General features: G+C 50.7%; 1 protein-coding gene across 1 annotated transcript in view; it reads left to right on the forward strand.

The window, feature by feature from the left end:
• Positions 1–5,312: 5,312 nt before the first annotated feature.
• Positions 5,313–25,040, forward strand: part of cux2b (cut-like homeobox 2b) — a 35,173-nt gene continuing 15,445 nt past the window's right edge. The window contains exons 1-10 of the mRNA XM_029259727.1: positions 5,313–5,355; positions 5,500–5,634; positions 7,191–7,288; positions 8,307–8,385; positions 18,865–18,999; positions 19,105–19,210; positions 19,624–19,700; positions 19,798–19,864; positions 23,312–23,360; positions 24,667–24,771. Of these exons, the coding sequence (XP_029115560.1) occupies positions 5,313–5,355; positions 5,500–5,634; positions 7,191–7,288; positions 8,307–8,385; positions 18,865–18,999; positions 19,105–19,210; positions 19,624–19,700; positions 19,798–19,864; positions 23,312–23,360; positions 24,667–24,771 (894 nt within the window). The remainder of the gene's footprint in view (positions 5,356–5,499; positions 5,635–7,190; positions 7,289–8,306; positions 8,386–18,864; positions 19,000–19,104; positions 19,211–19,623; positions 19,701–19,797; positions 19,865–23,311; positions 23,361–24,666; positions 24,772–25,040) is intronic.

Consider the following 25,040-nt stretch of genomic DNA (forward strand, 5'->3'; position numbering starts at 1 on the left):
CATAGTGTAAGTGCTCTCTGCTGAATCTGTGGTTCTCCGCAGCTGTAGGTCCGAGGAACCAAGAGGCCGACATGCGACGTTCCATCTGAAATCTTTTTCTGGCAATGCCAATAAACGCAAACTCCAAACATGGCCCGTTGATGTCTTGATGTCTCTCAGGCATCATCTCTGCTGCTACACTTGTCTACCTGCGGCTGGTTGCTGGTTCCACTAACAAGGGGCCCAAAATCAGAAGTCTGTGGTTTCTTGGTTTTGCCTCCATTGCGGTCAAATAAACTCCCTCTGTCCCTCAGAGCTGCTGAATCACTTTCAGCATTTAAGAAGGCTCTCAGTCTCCTTCAGACCCACTTCCGTCCTGCTCTCCTGTCTGGTCCATAAAACTGTACGACACCACCTGCCAGGATCCACCTCCGTTCTACAGGCAGAAACGGCTGACTGCGGCTCGGCGCTCGCACGTCGCATCCGAAACCTTCACCCGTTGTCGGTGCACTTTGTTCACCTTGCAGAAAGTGTCTGCTAAATGAATAAATGTAAATGTAAATGCTGGCATCGTGCATCTAAAAGCCCCAGTAATTTATTGGGCCCTGTTGAAAGCACGGTAAATTCCACCTCTGTTCCCACCACCCCGTGTAACGTGCCTTTATTTTGGGTGCGAGGAAATAAATTGGGCGCTGAAAACGATGCCTTCCCTGGGCTCGGCTGTTTGAGATGCATCGTGGGAAACGCTGCATCAGGTCCACTTTCAGACGTTCGGCGTGGCATTTCACACTCCGTCTCCGGTTCAACGGCTCTGGCTGTAACGCTGCCGTTGCCCTTTAATGGAGCGGTCCGTCTGCCGTTGGTGTTGTGACCCGGCGTCGCCCTGGAGAGAGGCACCGGGATGGAACAGCGCAGGAGGGGGCGCCGTGGAGTTGAGGGACCGGGGGCTTCCCCGACTGGGTGACCTTTGCATCGCCAGCCTGCTGACAGGCAATTTCGAACCCGGTCCAGAGGTTCTGGGTTTTCTAGCTGTGAGGTCCCCCCCTTTTTGGCGACCTTCGTCCTCTGCATCACCTCCCCCACCCCCGGAATAATAAGACGAAGGGCTGGCTGCTATGGCTGGGGGGGGCGAACAGCATACGACCCTGATAATTTGAGTGATTATTGCTTAATAACCAGTTGCGATAATTGTAATTGATGACTGCATAATTGCTAATTGCAGTCTTTTGTAGGAACGCCTCCTCCCTCTCCCTCCTTTTTCCTTTCTCCCTCTTGCTCTTTTTCCCCTTTAAATTAGTGCCCAATCAGTGTCTCCGCTGACTCTCACTCACACACACACACACACACACACACACACACACACACACACACACACACACACAATAGAGCAGCACTTTTCACATTAACAGGAGGGTGGCGTGGCGTGGCCTGGCATGGCATGGCGTGTTCGGCGGGTACCCGCCGTGTGGCGGGTCTGGGGTTCGAGCCCCACTTGGGGTGCCTTGCAACAGACCGGTGTCCCGTCCAGGGTGTGTCCCCTGCGTTGCCGGGTAAGGCTCCGGCTCGCCGCGATCCCGCTCGGGACAGGCGGCCGTTGACGATGGGCGGACTTTTTACGTCAAACGCAGCGGCCAGTTTCGGGATGAGGCTACAGGCCTCCCTCTCGTGCGCTCTTCGGGAACGCTTCTTGCGCGGTACCGTGGTCCCGTTTCCCCGGACGCCGGGCACCTGGGTTCGCTCGTGGATGAGCGCATCCCGCAGGTATGTTGGCTTCTTGTCCGACACTTGTAACCCTACCCCACGCGGACGCCGGATGCCGGGAGACGGCCAGGTGAGTATCGAACCTCCTAAACCCCGAGTGACGCAGTGCTCTCCTGCTGGAGATGAAGCTAAATTAAGCCCCTTTTTTTGCTATCCTAACAGAATCTCACTGTCACGCCGAGAATCTCGGTACCGCAGCACTATTACATTATGCAGTCAACACTGTTTATGTATTCCATATGATTAATGGGGGAAAATGACCCGATAAGTCATCCCGGATAAAAGCGCCCAGGCGATGAATAAATGTAAATGTACAAAATGGAGGGAAAAAAGTTTTCTGGCTACACTTCCCCTCTGCTTTCGATGGTGCTTTTGTGTATTCTGTCTGAATAAGCTGCTTTTGTGAAGAAACACCTGATGTCTTACTAAAACGTTAGACTGAAGCAAAGAAAAAAAAAATCATTTATACATCACGGCGCGCAGTTGCAGGCCTTCCTGTAAGTGTCAGGCACAATTCAGTTAGAGGCTGCAGACGGTCATATTGATCGATCGCCCGTAAGGAATTATTTAGCGGGTTGTGAGGTTCTTCCACAGCGGAGTGCCTCGTCTCTCGCCTTCTCCTCTTGTTGTTTTTCCTTTTTAAAGCGATGCTGCCGCACAGAGTCGCACCTCGTCCACACCCCCCAGCACCTGGCCGGCAATCCTGGTCTTTAGAACGAGCGGAACGGTCATCAACCTCCCCGCTCGCTACTTACCGCCTCTCCTCGGGACTCTTTTCGGAGGGGGCGGCTGTCGACCGCATTTTTTAGATGCCAAGTGCTTGACTCTGTTTCGCAGGACCTCCCTACGCAGTTCCAGCCTCTTGCTGGTCTTTGCGACGGTCGCACCGCATGTGCCTCCTCGACCCGAAGGTGTTGGCTTAAACGGCTTAAACGACCGCTAGTGCGACCGCTGTCTTCGGCCTGGAGGTCAGCGGTGACTTTGCAGATGTGTTTGCGCACGTGCCCTGGATTAAAGGCCCTCCCTGAAAGAGCGGGCTGTGTTCGGCCTGATGGAGCGCCCTCCAACATTGTACAAGATTAGTTCTAGCAGAGAGATCCCAGGTATATTATTTGGCCCATGTAATAAATGCCTATTCAAACGAGACCCAGTAAATTGCCTCCAAAGCGACACCGGTAGACCTATTACGATTTCCACGGCCGTGTGAGCTTAACCCTCACAGCTCCCCCCGCCCCCCCCGTCGTGCCCTGTGTCAATTGGGAATGCGGGTCACATCGGAGATCGTCGGAGGCCGTGTCCGCCATGTCCGCCGTGTCCAGGACTCTTCTGGATCCTGCAAAGGTGCTTCACATTAGCAAAGAATTTAGCCCCCAGCTCTAGAATTGCATAAAGCTTCCTGCAGAGCGACAGCGGAACTTAGCTACCCAATAAAGATCGAGCAGCCGGTGTCCAGAGTAGGCTCCCCGATGTGGTACAGAAGCAGTCAAAAGTTTGAGTACATGTGCTTAAAACTGGACTGGCCCAGGGTGAGCCTACCGGGAATGAATGCACAGTGAAGACTCTTCGAGAAGCTCTTCCTCCGTGTGGACAAGATGCCTTGTCAGCTGTGGAATGTGGAGTACTACCCCACACAAAATATGAACTTGATTTTGATGAGCCAAAAAAACAAAGAAACAGATGTTTGAGGAGCAGAAGTAGGTCTTATGGACCATTGAGTAGGAAATTGAAAAACAGAAAGTGAAACCTTCGATGGCATGTCGATCACATGTAATTGAAGCTAGCTCTACTGAGATGGGGGGGTGATGGCACAGTGGGCTTGACCGGGTCCTGCCCTTCGGCGGGTCTGGGGTTCGAGCCCCACTTGGGGTGCCCTGTGACGAACTGGCATCCCATCCTGGGTGTGTCCCCTACACCCCATGCATCCAGGCTAGGCTCCAGCTCCCTGCAACCCCACATAGGACAAGTGGTTTCAGATAATGTGTGTGCGTTTTCTGAGATGTTGAATGTGGAAGTAGAGATAACTGTAGGTTCCGGAAAGGTCGGACATACATAGGTAATGTAATCAGCCGCGTGGCACAGCAGGCTTGCTGTAGATGTGCTAAACCCACTTTTGCAAGCAGCGAGCAAACTTTCAAGTAGCCTGTCTCAAGTCGTCTATCTGCTCTGAAATTACACAAGCAAGCATATGGCTGGATTTGAGCTCTTCTCTATAGAGATTCTTGTAGGAGCCACAGCATAAATTTGGAATAGCCTCCCCAGTATGGTAGAAAACGAGTCAAAAGTTTGATCACGCCTACTTTAAACTACTATTTTCTTGGGTAAGAAACACAGAAGCTGGATGTTTGAGAGGTGAAAGCAGGTCTTATGGACCAAAGAGTCGGAATTGGACATACGTGGGCCCATCCGCCGAGTATTTATAAGACTTGGAGAAGATGAGCACATGAGTTGTGCCTGTGGGGTTCCCACTATCCAGCATGGAGGGGGGAGCATCATGGTGTGGGGCTGATATGCCAGTCACTGAGCTGAACTTTAACAAGTCCATGGCAATCTCAACTGGCCTGGCTGTCATAGCATACTTCAGAGGCTCACCAGTCCACCAGGATTCCGGCCTGTCGGGCAGCCATTCCTACAGAGGATACTAACCCAAAACAAAGCAGAAAGTTCTGAAAGAACTCTCTGGCCAGGATGGACAGTGAAGGACAACTCAAACTAATGACCTGGACATAGAACATGGTCAGTTGGAAAGAAAATTCAACTTTCTGTCAGGTGCACTCTAACTTTCGATTTGAGTACCGTGTGTCAGGCAGCCAGAGCCAAAAATACAGCAGGCAGTGAAGATCACAGCTTAATGCGAGAATCCTTCTTAAGAGAATGATGAAATTTATTTACTGTGGCATAAAGACACCTGCTGTAAAATCGGAGGGAAAAGACAACAAGGATTACTACTGCCCCATACTGCTCTGGATTACGTCAACCCCCCCCCCCCACCCCCGGTGCTCTCGAGACTCCGGGATGCCTGCGTCTCAGATTGAAGATTTAAGATTTAAGTGTAGCGGAAAACCGCCCACACGGGCTTCGCTCAGCTGCGCGCATCACCGCTTCAATTCAGCCTCATTTTACAAGTTCAAATCTGGACGTCTGAAAAGCCGTGTCGTTTTGATGGGCATTCCAAAAGGTGATATTACACAGGTTTCCGTGTCACATTAAAAGGGCTAATGCCGTCGCATCCTGCGGGGCACGGCAAGTGGTTTTTAAAATAAGCCGTGGGGTTGGAACTTGAAACGAAGGGGGTATTAGCCAGGTTAATGCAACATCCAGATCCAAAAGGACTTGGAGCTTAGAGGTTTGAGCCGTTGACTGGCACCCCTGGCAGAAGGGGACGCGGATCGAGCGGTTCCCCCGCCTCAGCCGACTCCGCCGGCACATTGTCACCCTCACCTGTCGCTCGCGCGTGAACGAGACAGAGCCGTTCCGTAATCTTCCTAGGTGTTCCAGCAATCACAGGTTTTTCGGTCGGTCTCTGTGAAGTGGGTGGGGGGCGGCTTGGGGAGAAGATAAAGCCCAATCCCCGGATGGCGCACATTATGCATGACATCCATGGGCTCTTTGATGGCGGTGTGCACTGGGGGGGGTGGGGGGAGGATATGCATACCAAGCGCTCGGTGCGACGGCATCAGCCGGGTGATTGATGCCTTCCCTCCTCACTGCAGACAGGTTAATGGTGTGATTGTGGAGGTAATCTCTGTGTTCGCTTGTTAGAGAGAGGGATGATGGAGGACCGGGAAGGGGGGGATGCTGTCAGTCTCGGGAAGGAGCCTGTTGCGTCCGGCTCCCGCGGGGGATCTGCGGAAGACGGCGGGAAGGAGGACGGATCGTCCGTCCGCAGGCTCACGCGTACAGTAAGACGACGGTGCCACCGACTCACCGAGATGCGAAAAACTCCTCCCGGGAACTTAAACTTTGTGATATTTGCATATGAAAAAAACAGGAAGCGAGTGGAGTTCCTTCATCCCGGCTACAGCAAGAGTTCCCTCCCGGGTGCATGAACTCACAACCTTCTGCTGATGAGTTTAGAAAGAGAGTCATTACCTGCAAAATGCTCAGGAGGACCGTGTTAAGAAATTTCCTTTTACTTTATTAAAATCAGAGCTGCGTGTTTTTAAAATGGAAACACATGCAATATACAGTATGTTCATCTTCTAGAATATTGACCAAGGTACCATCACACAGATTGTCTGATATTCAGTTTACATTTATTTATTGAACAGATGTTTCGGTTTCCAGTGAACTCTATGTAGTGGCTTACACTGCTGGATACACTAACACTGGGTCACTCATCTATACATCAGTGGAACACACACACACACACGCTCTCTGGGTGAACCTGAACAGCATGTCTTTGGACTGTGGGAGGAAACCAGAGCACCCGGAGGAAACCCATGCAGACACGGGGAGAACCTGCAAACTCCACACCGGCTGAGCGGGAATCGAACCCATGTCCTCTCATACCACCCAGGCGCTGTGAGACAGCAGCACTACTCGCTGTGCCGCCCAGTTGATGCATCAATAATAGTAATAACAGTAGTAGTAGTAAACAATTTTATACCCATAATTTATTTTTACATTAAAAAACCTTGTGTTCACCACGGTTCGAGAGCGCGCCTATCGTCAGTCCCGGCGAAGCGCGCTCTTCCGTGTGTGCCGGTGTGTGTGCGTCTGTGTGTTCTCCATCAGCAGCAGCATCGACGGCAAAGCCGTTGTTCCCTGTTCGGGAACTGAGCTCAGATTTGTTTTATTCACAAAGCTAATGTTATTGTCACTGAAAAATGCCGCAGTTTGACGAGAGAGCAGCTGTGCCTTTAATAAAGATGAGAGGCGGTTGCGCTGGGTGACGCCGTACGGAAAAGAGCTGGAACTCCGACAAATGTGCGTACCGCACACAGCAGTAAATATGGAAAAGCACACACGCTGTCTGAAACTGCTTGTCCCAAGTGGGGTCGCGGTGAACCGGAGCCTAACCCGACAACACAGGGCGTAGGGCTAGAGGGGGAGGGGACACAGCCAGGACGGGACGCCAGTCCATCGCAGGGCACCCCGAGCGGGACTCGAACCCCAGACCCGCCAGAGAGCAGGAGCCGGCCCCACGCACGCACGCGCACGCACGCGATTGATCACAGAGTCAATGACAGGGGAATCAAATTGACGGCCCGGCTGCGGATAGATATGTGTGTAACTGGGCCGCCGGCCCAGGACACGCCGACCCTCTCGGCCGGTGCCAGGCGCTCCAAAGTCCAGCCGCGGGGCAGAGCGAGCGATGGGCCGAGGGGAGCCGAGACGGAGCGGGCGGTGCGTGCCGGCAGGTTCCGGAAGGGCGAGAGCCCCGCGGCGGCCGTATCGATCGCGTCTGCGGCGCGGCTCCCACTTTGCATTAAGCGCACGGAGCGGCTAAGTGCCGCCGCGACCCGGGGATTTGCCTCTTCTTTATGGCGTTCCTCCGAACCCGATCCTGTCATTAGGGTCCTCCAGGGACACCGGGGCCCTTTTTTCAGTAAGTCGAGTGCGCTGCCTTTCCCTCCTATTAGTCGAGTGTGTGCGCGTGTGTATGCGCGCGCACCGTTTTTGCTGATGTCTGCACGTGGCCGAGGCGCGAGAGAAGAAGCTGCTCCTCTGTTTCCGTCCGCCGGCTGTTTTCCGGGGACCTTCTTCTCCTTCCTTTGTGGGAACGTGTGGTCGCTTGGTCCGGGCAACACAGACACGGTCTCTCCAGCCACTTCCGGAAGGGTGTGCCAGACGTTCCAGAATTCCTTCAGATCGCCTCGTGCCTTAAATGTTCGTTCGGTTTCTTGGTGATGTCGCTGTTCCTTAACCACCTCGACGGGATTTGCGGTGACAATGCGGTGGGATGGAGGGGAAGGCCTTCCTGGTTACGCTCGGAAAGCAGCCTGTCTGCTGCCCCATCCCTGCCTCCCGCCCTGCGCTACCAGGATAGGCTCCGGACCACCACGTCCCCTCACCGTACAAGCGGTCGATGGTTCAGTGTTTGAGGGTAAATGCTCCACTTGCTGGCTGATGGAGAGGAGGGTCCAGCATGAGACTCAGATACGCCTTTGGCACCACGCCTTGCGGGAGGGGTGACGGTGGTCCCCGGGGCCCCCCGCACCGGTACGTCCATCCGTTTGCAACCGAGGACGGCAGGTGCCACGTCGACAGGACCAGGTGGCTCCTAATTAGCTTTGTTTTGTTCTCTTAATGAATTGTGTGTTGGTTTCTGGCACCCGCTGAGCACAGGGCGGCAGAGCAGCAAAGGCGGTCGTGTTGAACACCTGTGTGGCCCCCACCCCTCAGGCGCCAAGTGGCCCCCGCCGACCCAGCAGCTGGACTGGACTGAAGCGTTGGGCCTACATCTGTATTAATATGCTGTAGTACTGCTGCTATTTGTCCGAGATTCACCGAGTGTGTGTGTCAGTGTGAGCAGGTGTTTGAATTGCCTGCGAGGGCTCTGTGTCTCTGTGTGAGTGTGTGTTGTCTCCATTGCCCCCTGACAGCTCCTCTCCCCTCTCTTCCAGGTGGTAGCCCTTAACAAGCGCAGCAAAGAGGCCGAGTCAGCCTTCCTCGGAGTCTACAAACAGCTGATCGAAGCCCCAGGTGAGAGCGCCACCAGGGTTCCAGGTGCTGGGGGGCGGGGCTTAATGTTCAACTGATCGAACCTAGTCTCCCCTGCTCTTTTCTTCTTCCAGACTTGGTATCTTACAGCTTTACTTTAACCATTTGTGCAGCTGGATGCTCTGATGAATCAAATAGGTGGTTAAATAGAAACTTGGAGGGTCCAACAGCAGGGGGATTAGGCCTCACACCCTTCCGGTCACAGAATCACATCCTACCATGGTACCCCAGTGATTCAACCCTGGAATACTGGACCAACGTGCTGTCATTCGTCGGGCTTAAACTGATGGTGTTTTGTTGGAGGTGGGATAACACTGCAAAATTAACTGGGCGTGGGGGTGCTGTCAAACACCCCCCCCCCACACACACACACACACACACACACACACACGTAATTATCTGGGGGTTGGCACACCCACCCTAATTGCACTAACCAGAGGTGTAATTTCAGCCACCTTTTCACAGAAGAAAGCTAATTGCATTGCTCCCCCCCCCCCACCCCCCCAGGATAACTTAGGTGGGTCGCTATTACCATATTACCATATTAGCATACAGAGACGACACTGACTGGGGGGACGGGAACCCAGACACAGGAAGCCAGAGTTAGGATTTCAAAGTCATTCATTTCACCGGCACTTCTTTCGAAAGTAACTTACACTGATTTACTCATTCATACAGCTGGGTAATTTCCACTGGAGTAATTCAGGGTAAGCAGCTTGATGAGGGATTCAAACCTGGTGCTTCCAATGGGAAGGCAGCAGCACTAACCGCTACGCCACCTGCTGCCACCCTGATACTATCCTGTTACTTCCCAGTTTGTTTTAGTTCATCCTGCGCAGCATTGAACGATTTCTCCCACAATGCACTGCTCCTCAGCTACAGTGCGTCTCACTGAGGGTGTTTTAGCAGTTATTTTGAACTGTAACTGTTTAAGACTCGGCCAGCAGATGGTGGAGTGGTTAAAGATGTAGTCTTGCAGTCTGGATGCTCTGGGTTAAAATTTAATGTACACCCTGGGTGGATATGGTAAAAATTACCCTGTTGTATTGATCGGTAAATCAGTGTAAGTGGAACTGGAGGAAAGCGTCAGATAGATGAATAAATGTAAACGTAAAACTGAAATCAATGGTGTTCCAGTCTTTGACCTAAAACACATCCATCCAGTCAATAAGCACGTGTCCAGTGGAGGGACATGGTGGTCCAGAGTCCATCCTGGAAGCACAGGGTGTCAAAAAACAGAGTACATCCTGTTCTGGACACTTCTCCAGCACAGGTCAATCACACACAGACACACACACACACACACACACACACACGTTGAGAAATTTAGATCACCAGATCACCTCAGACATGTCTTTGGACTGTGGGTGGAAACCAGAGCACCTGAAGGAAACCCAAGGGGACACGTAGAGAACATGTATTGGTCCCTAGAGCCAGTGTGAGACCACCGTCAGCGCTGTACTGGGGGACAGTAAACAGGCCGCGATCACCCCCCCCCCCCCCAGCTCCCCCCCGTGGGCACACCGTGGTGGGGAGCTTTAGCTGGCTCCTTCATGTATTTTTAATCCGGTGACAGACGCAATTATTCTTTACACGCCAGGCTCGTTAATCTTAATGCTGTCATTACTATTCATTGTGAGAGCTCCCCCGCAGCCCCGCCCCACCCCCGCTCTCGTTTGGAAACGCTCCATCCGACCGCCGTCCGGAGGTTCCTACAGCCTCTCGCTACGAACGCAGTCGAGCGGCACTCCACACAGCTGAACTGTTGGCATCGGGTGGCCGTGGGGGTCAGGGGTCAGAGGTCAGCGGTCAATTATGTTTCACATTTCAATCAAGAGTTCTGTGAGTCTCCTCTCCTCGTCTCTCTTAATCGGCTAAACGTAGCTGCCCATGTATACGAGACGGTCGAAGGACCTGAATCCCGGACACCTACAGGATCCGATCACTCGCTACAGTTCAGCAAGAGCGCTGTGCTTCTCCACTTGAGCAACTGACGGTTGTTTTGTCCTTGATGTGGTAGAATGAGCTCCCTCTGCCCCTCAGAGCTGCTGTATCCCTTTCAACATTCCAGAAGGATCTCAAACCATCTCTTTGAGAATCACTTCTCTCCTGGCCTCGCTGTGATCTTCATTGCCAGTTATTCTTAACCACGTTTTATTTGAGAACTTCCTCCAAGGCAACTTACAGTGTGAGGTTAGTACATTGAGCTACTTACACTGAAGCACCTTTATACAGGGTAAGTTTTACTGTTTCATGATGAACAGTACTAGAGCAGGAGGGGGGATTCGAACCCAGGATGTTTGAATGCACTTCTACGGGGACCGACCGATGGCAGGTTTAAAATGAGAACGAGAAACCCGGTTAAACGTCTGAGTGGCCAGCCAGTTTGAGACAGGAGGAAAAACATGGTAAAATGTGTATCCAACCTAAGGGCTGAGGAGTGTGTGTGTGTCAGTCGCTCGACGCTGCCTTGTTCTGCCCAGCTGCACCCCCCATGGAGGCGCTCGGCGTGAACAGATGTTTGTCCTTAATGTCACGTTGCGCCGATGTTTAATTCCCGGGAATTTTTTTACATGTTATTTCCCGTTGCTGAACAAATGTGGTGAATGTGGGAAAGTGAAGGAACCATCTGTCAGCTAAAAAGCGCAGTTAAGCGGCTCCTACTGTAAGTGACCCTTTGTGTGCCTTTGTGACCCCTGGCACCATGCCCCCCCCCCCAGCCCCGGCGCCCGTTTCATTCTCACCCGCGACCAATGGCGGGAGGGGGCGCCGTTTTGGGAAGAAGGGCCAGAACTGCTGACACGTCGGCTTAAATCCGCCTCCCTCCCCGCTGCCGCCGCCGCCGCCGCTTCCCGCTCCTTCGGCTGATGTCAACAGAAAACGGTGCGCCCCCCCAACCCCCCGCCGGCGCTCCCCCTCGCCGCTCTGTTTTTGTTTCGTTCCCGTTACCGTCGGCTCAGCAGTTATTTTAAGCCGTCCGACTCGGCGTAATTACCCGGTACTACTGTAAATCGTTTTTCTCCCTCTCATCCATGTTTTGGGAACAGATGTGCGGGAGACGATAAAGAGGAAAGGCAGCGACGTAGGGGTGGGGGGGTTATTAGCATTAGCCGAGGTGCCGTTCGAACCCGAGGCTCACGGGTTCGTGGGTATGGGAGGGACTCTGGGTGATCAAAAGGGAGAAGAGGTTGCCGTTGGGGCGGTGGGGGGGGATAACTGACTTTGTGCACCTCCTGAGGTGGATGAATGTCAGAGTCGAGGCTTTGTGTGGTATCGCGCCCCCTACAGGGCACTGTTATAGCCTCTCTCGGGGTCTTGGACGAGTTTGTCACACTGCACCGCCATACTTGGCCTCCTCGGAATGGACAATGGTGCTGGAGCTTCTCACGTTGGGCTGTTGTATCTCAGGTTCTCACACTGGGCCTTGAAACGTGAGCTTCACGTGTTGGGCCTTGGATCGAGACCTTCTCATGTTGGTTCTTAAAATGTGAGCTTCCCGTGTTGGTTTTTGGATTGTGACCTTCTCATGTTGGTTCTTCAAGAACCAACATTTCAAATGTGAGCTTCCCATGTTGGTTTTTGGATTGTGACCTTCTCATGTTGGTTCTTGGAACCTCAGCTTCTCATGTTGGTTCTTGAAATGTGAGCTTCCCGTGTTGGTTTTTGGATTGTGACCTTCTCATGTTGGTTCTTCAAGAACCAACATTTCAAATGTGAGCTTCCCATGTTGGTTTTTGGATCGTGACCTTCTCATGTTGGTTCTTGGAACCTCAGCTTCTCACGTTGGTTCTTGGAACCAGAATTTCTCATGTTGGTTCTTGAAATGTGAGTTTCACATGTTGGTTCTTGGCACCTGAGGTTCACATGGTAGACCTTGGAACTTGAGGTACTCCTGTCAGTCACAAAGTTCTGTGTCCATCACTTTCTTCCATTATTTCTCAGTGGGCTACCATGAGCGTTGGGCTTCCTCTGCTCTCATCAGAGAACCTTCTGGATCCGCAATATCTCCCTGTTGCCCTTTAAATAAGCGGCCATGTCAAAGCACAGTTTTGCTCAGTAAGACCTCCTCGCGAACACATCCTGCTCCGGTAGGCCTGCGGTTCGGGATCAGATCCGGGACGCGCCGATGCTTGCTGTGCCTTCACCTGGAACTCCAACCCCGCTGTTGCCTGAGGCGTAGCTCCAAGACACCTCCCCCGGCAACCTCCCCCTAGACCTCCTCTCACAGAACTTCTCCACTTCCCATCATCCCTTGCTCCTGTGGGACAACTGGAGCTGCAGCAGGTCTTTCCAGGAGAACGGAGCTCCTGCTTTAATGAAGCGTGGCGCTGAACAGGCTCTCGCTGTTTGAATGTGTCGCTGCGCACCCCGCGAAAGCCTCCCAGCCCCAGCTGCCAGGAAGTCAGTGCAACAGCGCTCACTAGTGGTGGCCGGTGTCAGTGCGGGCTCGAGCCAGACTGGCGTGGCCACATTTTCCCAGCTGACCTCGACCGTTCTGTCTTTGGAAGATGATCTTCGCGTGAAACTGAGACGCGTCTCACCACATTCGAGGTCAGTTCTATCCTATCCGAGGGACGACTTGAAGTATCAGAGAGGATTACAGCAAATCCTTTCAAAAATTGGCCCGATCCTACAGAGTGTCGGCCCGATGCCGCGAATTTCCGCCTCCGATCTCCGCGTGGGCGCCACGCTGGTGTGTGAAAGGAAGGACAGGGATTGCGGTGTGCGGTAGAACATGGGAGAACATGGTTCATCCTGCAAACTGAACCAGTTTTCTGTTTTAGTCTTGAGAGTGAAGGACGGGAAAGGAGTCGGGTGGAATCGTAGTGGAATCGTAAGGAACACGTTTGCAGTGATTTATGAGAACGGAGTTAGGGGGATGTACAGGGTGTCGCGCACCAAGACAGCAGAAGGCGGCTTCGAGTCGGAGTGTCGGGGGAAGAGGATCGCGGTGGAAAACGGGCGCTTCCAGCGCTGAGATTGATGGGAAATGAAAGCTCGCCGTGCCGGGGCAGGAATGAGCTCGAGTGATTAATAAGAGCAGTAATAAACAAAGGCCCAGGAGAGCTTTGAGGTGTTTAATAATGCATTATGTTCATAAAAGAGCTGGACCACTCCCATGTGCCCCTGCGGAGGGAGAGATCCCAGAGAGACCATGCGCACGTGTGTGAGTGTGTGTGAGTGTGTGTGTGTGGGGGGTACGGGCTTCACTGAGCTCCTGCTGTACGTTGGTGTTTGTTCGTATCTTCGTGTGTTTGCATGTGCCGCCGTACCAGAATATCAACATGTGTTTGTGGTTCTGTGTTTGACCAAATATGTAGGATTCAGACTGCCAGATCTGCGCCGCTCCAGAGCAGCTGGTGCTTAAATCTTTAATTACACCGTTCGCATGCCTTGTCCTCTCGGCCAAATCTTAAATTGTCGCACGAGCCAGGAATGAGCGCACTTCATTTTGCATTAATGTGGTGTAAAAGCCACCGAGTTTCCTCAGCTGAAACAAAGATATTTAAGCAGGTGGAGTAGCGGTTAGAGCTCCTGCCTTGTAGTCGGAAGTCCTCGGGTCACATCCCACCCCTTACTGTAGCACCCTCGATTAAGGTCCTTACCCCGAACTGGTACAGTAAAAACTACCCCTCTGTATAAATGTCAATCATTCTAAACAAAGTATCTTACATTTATTAATTCATCTCACACTTTTCTCCAAAGTGACTTACAGTGTTCAGCCACTTCGAATAATATGCCAAACATAACTGTCATTTTGGAGAAAGGTGTGAAATAAATGTAAACGTATAAAAAAAGAAACTGTTCAAAGGCTGTGATTGGGTAGCGGTCTTGAGAAGTGCTGTGATTGGACAAAACAGTTGTACAAGGGTTTTGATTGGGCAATGACCCATACATTAGATTCACATAAAACCCCATATTGCAATTTGCTTTAGACAAAATGATAATAATAATAATAATAGAATTTTTTCTTTTCAATGTAAATATTGAGCATTATTTCTGTTTTAATAAATTCTGAATGAAAAATTAACAAATTTATACTCATTCATACAATTTTTACAAATGTATATTTTTACTTTGATCTCTTATCTTATGTCATCTCCAAGTATTGTTTTCTTTACCGTGTCATTGAAGGTTGAGTAGTGTGTCCTTGTCTATGTCCTTGAGTGAAACAGAAACAAGTTTATGGAAGAGACTCAGAGGTGTGGTGTTAAACATAGTCCTCTCAGAGTATGTACAAGTGGACAGTCAGTCAGTCTCTGCGTCCCTCTCAGGATACCCCTACCGGGGGCGGGGTAGAAAGAATGTTATTGTCCTGCTGGATGTCAAGTGATGAGCTGGGGGAAGCAGGAATTTCTCTGATGCCCTGGTTTTGGTCATGATGTGCCAGAATGAGCTCCCTGCGTCCCTCAGAGCTGCTGAATCTCTCCTCCCACATTCAAGAAGGGTCTCAAACCCATGTCTTTGATATCTACTTCTCACTCCTGATCTCCTGACAGCTCCATAAATAAGTCGAACACCATCTGGTATAATTATCTTTGTATTTGATATTTGAATGTCACTTTTCTAGGAGCTGCTGGAGGGATGTGAACCAGCAACATGGTGGTGTCAGACACACAAGCTGTGTCCATAAATCAGTGTCTGTGTCTAAAGCTCTTTGTCTGTTGTTGATGCACTCTTGTTTACTCTCGGTTGTGCACAACTTTGGAGAAAAGTGTCTGATGAATGAATAAATGAAAATGTAGCAGTTAATGTAGTTCAGTGTTGAATTAACTGTACGACCAACTGCTTGGCCTTTTAGATTAAATTATTATTATTAAAATTATTAAGATATTCGTGTGCAAATCATTAGTAACGATTCATTAATTTTCACAAACAGCTAACAACTCTACGTTGTAAATGATGTAATTATATTATACTGTAGACGTCCATATATACCTAGAGGTAAAACTCTGGACCTGGTGGCCAGTCTCTTTTTTTGTGCGTTTTATGTTTTTATATGTTTATAATTCACTGTCTTCTTTTGACCGGAACTCTAGACCTGGGTGTGCATCACGATCATGAGCCGAAAATCGGGCCTTGAGCTGTTTTTGCCCCCACCCAAAAAAAGGAGCAGATCCGGTTCGAAATAAATAAAGAAATAAAGAAACGTCGAAGCACAGCCTTGTAAATTAATTTGTTCATGTTGTACGATGGGAGCACAGCTGGGCTCATTAGCATGCGCACAACAAATAATTATAGCGGGATTTTTTTTTTTTTTTTTTTTGCAGCCCGTGCTCGGCTAATGGGCTTGCTGGGTTAATTATGTCAGAGCGTAATTGCCGAGGGCCCGAGGAGACGTAATGGCGCACCCCGCTGTGCCAGGACCAGCTAATGACGGCGTATCGCTGACAAGGCTGAGACGAACCGCCCCGGTATGCCTGCCCACCGTGGCTCGGTGCCTCAGCGCCGCACAGCCGCAGGATGTAGGTTCAAATCCCATCGAATCGCAGCTCCGAATCCCAATCTGCGTGGGTTTGCGGGTCGAGATCCGGTCCAGGGTCGAAACCTAGGTGTGGGGTCACACCCCACTGACCACTCTCTGGAAATGGTTCAGCACAAGATTTCCAGTGCTGCCACTGTACATCCCAGGAAGGGGCCCTGCTGTTGTACCCTGGAGACATTCATTAAAATTTAATTGCTGTGGTAAAACACCCTGCTGCGTTAGTGTGTAACTGTAAGACGAAACTTTGATGGTTAAGTACAGTTGCAGTATGAGGAGTTTGACAGTTCTGGGCTCATACAACAAAATATAAGTTCTTCAAGTCATCGGGTAAGAAAGTTAGTAAGAAAGTACAATCCAATAAATCAAAGAAACAAACTGTGAAAATACCACATTTACTTGATGCTTTTCTCCAAAACAACTTACAATTATATACCCATTTATACAGCTGGCTAATTTTTGCTAGAATACTTTAGTGTGAGTACCTTGCTCAAGGGTACTATATTTGGAAGTGGGATTGGAACATGTGACCTTTGGGTCCAACGGCACCAGCTCTAACCACTATGATACCAGCTGCCCCTATGCAAGCAATACATTACGAACACGGTATGAGATGTAATCCGATCTTGACAGAAGTCCCTGCCAGGAAACTTAATACTATGGTTTTACACTGGAGCTGTGGTCAGTGTAGTTCCACGGTGCTGCCCGTTACTGGACCACTAGGCCACGAAAGGAATGTTAAACCAAGACAAGCGGAGTGGTTTTCTCACCTATGACCAGCAGGTGGCATAGTGTTTAGAGCCATCACCTTATCGTTGAAGGACGTGGGTTTGAATCCCTGCTCCTGCTGTGATACCCTTCATCAAGGTATTTAGCCTGAACTGATCCAGTAAAATTTACATTACTATATAATCATTGTAAATAGCTTTGGGTGCAAACCTCACGGTGTCGGTCACCTCGGAGAAAGGAGTGAGATAAATAATGGGTGATATGTTCATTAGCCCTTGTGGTCCCATAATGCTCACGGTGCTCATCTCTCTCCTGTCTGCGGTTGGGGGAGCGGGGCATGTTCCCCCTGCAGACCTCCAACACCCACCCTTCAGGTGTTCCTGGGCAGGAGATGAAGATGAAGCCCGTTCTGTGTTTGTGTGGAGAGACAGAGAGTTTGTTAGGCTGCTTTTTTTTTTTTTTAACTTCTCTGCTGTATTGATTTAATGTATCTTTTATTTATTTATTATCTCTTTACTTATTTTCCTTACAAATGTTCTGCTCCATAAAATTGTTCAGGTGTTGCTCTGGCAATACAAGTGTATAAAATTTGTCATGCCGGTAAGCACAGTAAATTGAAATTGGGGCTGGGGGGGGTGAACAGAAGCGATCCTCCACCCAAAGATACTACTCCCCCACCCTCCCGCTCGCTTTATTGATGACCGAGGTGGTCACGCACGGCCACATGCTGCCTCCCCGGGGACTGATGCAACGCACCCACTCGCTGCTGCAACGGCGCGCCCTGGGCACGCGGCGGCTCTCGCGCGCGGCCCACCGGTGCTGCTGTCACGTTAAAATTGCGTTATGGCTGGATGATGCAACAGAGGGTTTATGTGTGTGTGGGTGTGTGTGTGTGTGTGTGTGTGTCTGAGGGGTCCGGACTGGGGACACATCGCAGAGCCCAGTGCCCTCTTACTGACGCCGTCCCCGCCGCCGTTACAGGTGCGCGCTCCCGTCATTTCTCGGCGGAGCGCAATGCAACTCAGCCGCAAAGAGGCGGCACGAGACTTCAAAGCGGAAAAGTTGCTTGAGTAAAGTAGCAATTTTCTTGTGCCATTGGAGTTTTCAAGGGCTCCCGCATCCCCCCGCCCCCCCCTCCCTGACAGGCGTCTCCCCAGAGTCTCGCGCCGCGCTTTTGGTACCAGAAGTCACCTCCTTTGGTGCGCGGCGCGCAGGTACATAACGGGAGCGCGCTCCTTCTCCGAGCTCCTGAGCGTCTCCGCCAGGAGGGGGAGCGGCGGCGCGAGGCGCGGGGGGGGGTGCGGAGGAAGGGGAAGATTAAAAACAGCCCTGTGATGTCGAGTGTGCGGTCGTCCCCCCGAGATTTCCTGGCATAATAATTTAAATGATCAAATGATACAGAGGAGACTCGTTAGCAAAGAAACAGCCTCCTAGTTGGCCCCATGGGCTCGTCACCGCGCGCATGCATTGCAAAACAGCCGCGGTGCCGCGCGCCCGACGATCCCCCTCTCCTTTCTTCCCTTTCTGCTCGCGAGACGCCCGACTTTCCCTTTTTTTTCCCCACACACACTTTCTTTTTTTATTCGCGCTTCTGAGCAGATCTGCCGGTGTGCTCGCGCTCTTCGGGTCAGTGTGCGCGCGCGCGCGCGCGTGTGTGTGTGTGTGAGGGGGGGTCGGGGCTGCGGGGTCACACACACCGCAGGGAAAGGCAATATTTTTTTTAAAAAAGAGAAAAGTTTTCAAGTGCTGAAAGAAATGTATTTTAATGCAGAGTTGGGCTCGTACGGAAACACTCTTCACATCTATCCGTCGTCAAGAACCGCCTGTCCCGAGCGGGGTCGCGGCGAGCCGGTGCCTCACACAGCGCAAGGCAAAAACAGGGTGGGCGACACACACACACACACACACACAGAGGACGGGTCGCCAGTCACTCTTTACATTTCATTTACAATTTCGCGTCCAGTTATTGATTTTCCAGAAGCGGGAGAAGCGGCGCCGCCTCGTGCTGTCGGTGAGGCTGGAAAAGTGGCGGGAAGCTCTCGTGCGGCAACTCACATTTTTAATATTACTTGAAACCTCAAAAAAAAAAAAATGTTGCTGCAGCCATAGATGTTTCATAAGTGCTTTCGTTGCGGGATGATGATTGCACTTATTGTGAGGAGATAATTCCTGAAGTTTCTGTATGACCATGTATAGGCCTGCTTACTTGTATATTTACACTGCCTGTATGTGTGCCTGTGTGTTCTCAGACCCTGCCCCCCTCCTCGAGGCCACACACTCCCTGGAGGAGCGCCTCCAGCAGCTCCAGGGCTCGGACCCGGGCAGCAGGAGCAGGGAGCAGGGCCGCCAGTGGAGGAGGCACTCGGAGGGCCTCGAGAAGCCAGGTGAGACCCCCGCTGGCCCAGGTGCGTCACGTGCTCGCACTCCGTGTAAACGGAGAACGAGACGCTTCGTGTCTTTCTCACCATGCGCCCCACGCCTGTACCCAGACAACACGGAGGAGGGAGTGTCAGCAGGGGGCGCTCCAGCCTTGGAGACCCGCACCGGCAGCTCTCCTAGTGGCACAGGGTTGCTCCAACAGGGCCAAACACAGGGGTATGTACTCTTTTAAAAAATAAAAAGAACATTTTGTGTGTGTGTGTGTGTGTTTGTGTGAGAGCAGGGTTCACTCTGTAACTGACCAGTCGCCTTACACTCTGCGGCAGTCAGTCATGCATAAATGTCTGAAAAGCTGAATAACTGACCAATCACACTGAAGTCTGCTGCTGCCAATCACGGCAGAGACCTGGAAAGCTACTGACCTATCGTCTTGGAGGATTCCACTGTCAATCACGCATAAATCCCGGAAAGGCAGAGAAACTGACCAATCAGCTGTGACTCTGCCGCTATCAACCTCTTTGACACTTGTGATGTGTTTTGCATCTGTGTGACACGGCTGACACGCGTTTGACGTGTTTGGTGCCACATTGACACGACTTTGAAGCGTGTTTGCCGTGTGGCTCCCTCAGGGATGCTGTCGAGAGCGCGGGCGCCCTGGCAGCCAGGCTGGCAGAAGCGGAGGAGAGGATCAAAGTGCTGCATGCAGGTGGGAGGTTCGCGGCACCCGGGTTCCGTGCTCTTGGGAACATTCCCGCATTGTGGAACTGTTCTGTTAACACACACAACCCTCCCCCGCCCTGCAGCGCTCACGACCACCCAGACGGAGCTGCTGGATCTGCGGTGTAAATATGACGAGGAGATGGCGTCCAAGTAAGATCCTCTGTCGGAAACCACCAAGCACCCTTACCCGTCAACACACACTCTTACACTCCCCGCTCACACACACAAACTCAGTCATACACACATTCAACCAGTAAATGCTGACACATGCACACACACCCCCTTTACTTCAAACATGGCCTTTAGTGCCATCCAACACCCACATCTTAGCACATCATATCCATCTTAACACACGCACACACACACACACACACATACACACAAACACACACAGTGTGTTGCTCCACCCCCTCAGAGACAATCATCATTGCTGTTGCATTTTATGATAGCTCCACATGACCGGCGAGTGCATTGTGGTGTCCAGCTCATGCTTGAAATTAATGTGAAATCCTCTGGAAAAGTGTCAGTGTGTGTCTGAAAGTAAACAGTGTTTCGTTCGGTTCCACTGTGGCGAGGTGTCATTAACGCACCCCCACCCCCTCGGTCTTAATCCACTGTGTATTTCCATAGAAAGGTTTGTTTTTTTGCCTCCCGGTTTCCACAGGATTATTAGTCCCAGTGCGGGACGCTCAAAAAGAAACGTACTTTTAAAAGTACCGTAACACACCGGCTCCTCGAGTTACAAACTGCTGAGATATACATTTTCAAAGATATAAACACTTTCAAGTTAATTCATTTATTTTTAATTGCGCTTTCTTAGCTTGTCTCGTTTCTGACATTTCAGTCTGTATTGGAACAAATGCTGGCTGTGTTTACCCAGCAGGTCCACAGATGGCGGTAAAGAGCACTGAGACAGAGTGAGCGGCGGGGCCACCTTTATTCAACTCCCGTCCACAGTGTTTACAATTCATGTCTGGTGTTCCTGACTATCAGCGATCAATAACAAGATGAAGAATGTTGCACGTGTCTATGGGACGAATCGGTCAAGAGTCATCGAGCAGCTGGTAGCGTAGTAGTTAGCGCTTAGAGCTGCTGCCTTTGGACGCAAAGGTTACAGGTTCAATTCCCACCTCCAGCTGTAGTACCCTTGAGCGAGCTACTTACCCTAAATTGCTCCAGCAAAAACTACTTAGCTGTGTAAATAGGTAAATAATTGTAAGTAGCTTAGCATTGTAAGTAACTTCGGAGAAAAGTGATAAATGTAACAGGAATGTCATCTTTAAAGTAAAAACATTGAAATTACTGAAAATAATGTAGCTCAAAGTCAAAAATAAATACAAGTATTTTTGTATTTATTGTACTTGTGTGATTATGCAGCTTCATTGCCCAGTAATTGGTACCCTTGGTAAAGATGAGTGAAAAAGGCTGTAAAAACAGGATTCCGTTCTCCTTCAGGCAGGTTCATCACCTCACTCCTCTAATTATTTCTCTAATATAGGAAATTGGGATTCTCAGGTGTGCAGATTTTTTTTAATACCTGTTGTCTGTTGTCATTTGTGCGTTTTCTCGTCTCATCCGTGTGGATGGACGACTAGAGGGGTTTGGCAGTCTGTTACCTCATATTTACCAGAGTGAAACAGGAAGTCATGGATCACCACTTAAGAGTTCCTGAAGCTTCATGTTTGTTTTTAAAAGGTACAATAAGACTGGAAATATACATTCATTATATTTTTTTTCATGAGAATTTCCAGATGCCAACAATTGTGTGTTTTGAGAATTTTTTTTGCCTTTGAATAATTTTACCCCAGTAAAAGGTTAGATTTCCCACACAGTTTCAGTGTAAGATTAAGCTGATTTTTTTTCAGCCTTTTGAAACGTTTTTTATGGCCTTTTTGATCAACTTCACCAAAGGTGCCAATAATTCTGGAGGGCGCCGTTCACGGAGGTTTATACAGAACCTCAAATGTGAGCAATCGAAGAGATGTCTGTATTATTATATTTATTGATTGTCACTTTTACCACAAGTCACAAGAAAAACAAAGTATGAACAGGATTGTGGTCCCAGTTGTGTTTGTGAGCCGAGGAACCCCCCCCCACCCCACAGGGGAACGTTTATTTTCTCTGGTCTTGTTATTCAGATGCAGTCCTGGTCCTCCACTCGCAACTGACTGCACTTGAGCAGGAAGTTGTGTGAACCAGTACAGTGTTGGTTCTCACACGGATGCTGTCCTGAGGGCTGAACCTGATTCGCCACTTCCTGGCTCAACCTTGAGTGATGGGCGGGTGGGGGGAGTCCTATCCCCCCATAGGATGCTCATGATTTATGGAGCCCGCAAGGACCTCCGCCGTGCCACACGTTCTTCGGGAGCGACTTCCAGCTCTCCCAGCACTGCCCCCCCTTCCCCACCCTTCCATGCCGCTCCTTCCGCCCCCGTTCTCGGCCCCGGCTAATAGCAGCCATTCGTCTCCTTTGACTCGCGGATTGGGGCAGATAATCGATACAGTACATTTTTCCATACTGCGCAAGTTCATTAAATCTGAACGGCCCACCTGTTGGTTTCCTTCCTGCTGGCCGCGGTGCCGTCCTCTCTCCGTGTCCCCGCGTGCGCCTGGGGACGCCCCGGCCATTGTGTGGTTGCCCCACTGCATGCTGGGAGCACATTACAGAGCAACTGTGACTTAGGAGTTGGGGGCAGTTCTGCCTTGAGGGTGGAGGCTGCTGAGGGTCCCTTTAACCCCGCAATAACCTGATCTGGGGCAGCTTAATAAAGTTGTCATTTATTCATTCATTCATTCATTCATTCATTCATTTGTAATCGGCAGTGCCAGATGACAGCAGGATGCTGGAACTGTTCCTAGCGTGAAGAGGCGAAAGCGTAAACGCCGAGAGCCGATCGGATCAATAATCTTCTAGAAGGAAGGAGATAAAGGGAAGGAAACGGACAGGTTTTGGAAGCAGGGCGAGATAAGAAGTTTCTTTTTTTCTGTTTTGTGTTGCATGGAATAATTAGCTGATTATGCTCTGCACCCGTGTTTACTAATAGGGACGGCGCATCTTTTGTGTGGAATAACAGGCGAGCCGTGTACGTTTTCGATGGTCCCGTTCATTAATTCCGCGTTTTAGTGCCTTTTGAAAGCCACGTCCCATGTGCCCGGGCGGGAGAAAATTCTGAATGCAAACCTCAACACTTCAAACAAAGCTCATGAATAATCTCTGCGCGACGCCGCTCATGTGAGACTTGCGGTGCTTTTCAGATGTGTGTGAGCAGAAATTAATATTGTAGGTATTAATCATGCTGCAGCTCCGGTTGTGTCTTGGTTTGTTTTCCTTGAGCGCGACGTAACGCTCGCACTTTTCGACTCTGCGTGTTTCCGGGAACATCTACGTTGGTGCTCCACTCCTCGATCATTTCCTCAGCGAACCTCGCGAGGGGTCAAAGTGGTCACCTTAGCCCAGGGTTTCAGGCAAGCAGAATCGAGGAGCTTCGGCGTTGACCTCCACGGACCATCTGGGACTCATTCTCTGGGGGTCGATGCCGTGGACCAGCTCGACCATGTTCTCCAGTGCTCAGTGATGCTGCATGCTCTGTGTTCCAGGGCCAAGGAGGTCAGCCTGGTGGTGAGGAACCTGGAGAAGGCGAGCCAGGTGAGTGACATGGGACGCCCGCCATTACCTGCCCCAGCTAAACTGATCGAAGTTCGTAACCCCTCCCCTCCATAGGGTCGGGTTCATTTGCTCGGCTGGTGATCATATTTACATTTACATTTACTCATTCAGCAGGTGCTTTTATCCAAAGCGACTTACAGTAATTATTAACTAGTATTTATCTGACACCTTCTTCCAAGATGACTTAGTGTACAGTACAGATACAGTAAACTTACCACAGTCATTCTCACTTTTATACACTATAGCAGTGCAACACACACATACTCACACACACACAGGGGGCAAATCAGGCACCAGTCCACCTGAAACACATGTCTTTGGACTGTGGGAGGAAATCAGAGCGCTTGCAGGAAACCCACGTAAACACTGGAAGAACATGAAAACTCCACACAGACCGAGCCAGATTTGAACCCATGTACAGTGACACCCCCAATCTGCCACTCACCCTCGCGCCCTCTCTCCTTCACATTGCGTGGCTCTAAACCAGGATTATCGGGTCTTAAGGCTATTGGCACTAATGACACAGGGAAGAGCAACCCCTGGATTTGCTAACTGGAGCAACAAAGGCAGTAAATTCCCATGAATCTTTCCAACCCAATCAGAGTTGTGCCCCCCCATCACACCCCACCCTACCCAGCATCACAGCTACCAGTTCATAGGTGGGATCCATAGTGGTGTTGTGTTTAGTAACACCAACAGCCAACTCTCTGCCCCAGTCTCTCCTGAATGCAGCCCCCTGCCACCACAGCGGGCACCTGCTTCTCCCACTTACCACACCAGCCATTAGGTGTGGTAAGGTGTTCTTTGATTCTTCTCCAAAATGGCACACAGCCGACTGTGAAGAGAAGTGCCTTAACAACAGACGAAGAGCTTTAGACACAGACACTGGATTATGGACACACAGCTTGTGTGTCTGACACCACCATGTTGCTGGTTCACATCCCTCCAGTAGCTCCTATAGAAGTGACATTCAAACAGCAAATACAGATAATCATAGCAAATGGTGTTGGTCTCATTTGTAGAGCTGTCAGGAGATAAGGAGAGAAGTTGGTCTCAAGGAGATGGGTTTGAGACCCTTCTTAAATGTGGGATAGATTCAGCAGCCCTGAGAGACAGAGGGAGTTTGTTTCACCACAGCACTATTAAAACTGCAGTCTAGCTGATGTCAGAATTTGCAACCCTTGTGATAAGTACTCCAGTGGAGTGGCGATGCGATTCGAGCCCATTTGAAGGGAACGACAGCAGGTGTCCCCCCCCAGTGTGACATGTACACGTCTGCTTTCAGAGGGCAGAGGCAGCGCAGAGGGAGGTGGATCGGCTGAGAGAACAGCTTGACACCATCCACAGCGCTTCCCAGTCGCGGAACCATCCGGCAGAAGACCCTAATGTGGTAAGTTCCCTCACCCTGGACCGTCACTTGGTTGATAGGAGCCAAAGGGTGAAAAATATACATACACACACACGCTCACTCACACATATACCCCACTCACCTTTCACTTGAGCTCTGATTCACACCCTGCTGACCCAGGGCTAGATGGGAGCGCTCTACCTCTGGTCGATTCCTCATTTAGTGCCTCCATCAATAGCTCTTCGGGGGGCCGGAATGTTCTGTGTGGTCGGAGAGCCTGTAAAAGAGACACTCGCAGGGGGTCCTCAGCA

This window comes from Scleropages formosus, chromosome 17 (genome assembly GCF_900964775.1).
Source record: "Scleropages formosus chromosome 17, fSclFor1.1, whole genome shotgun sequence".
Lineage (NCBI taxonomy): Eukaryota > Metazoa > Chordata > Actinopteri > Osteoglossiformes > Osteoglossidae > Scleropages > Scleropages formosus.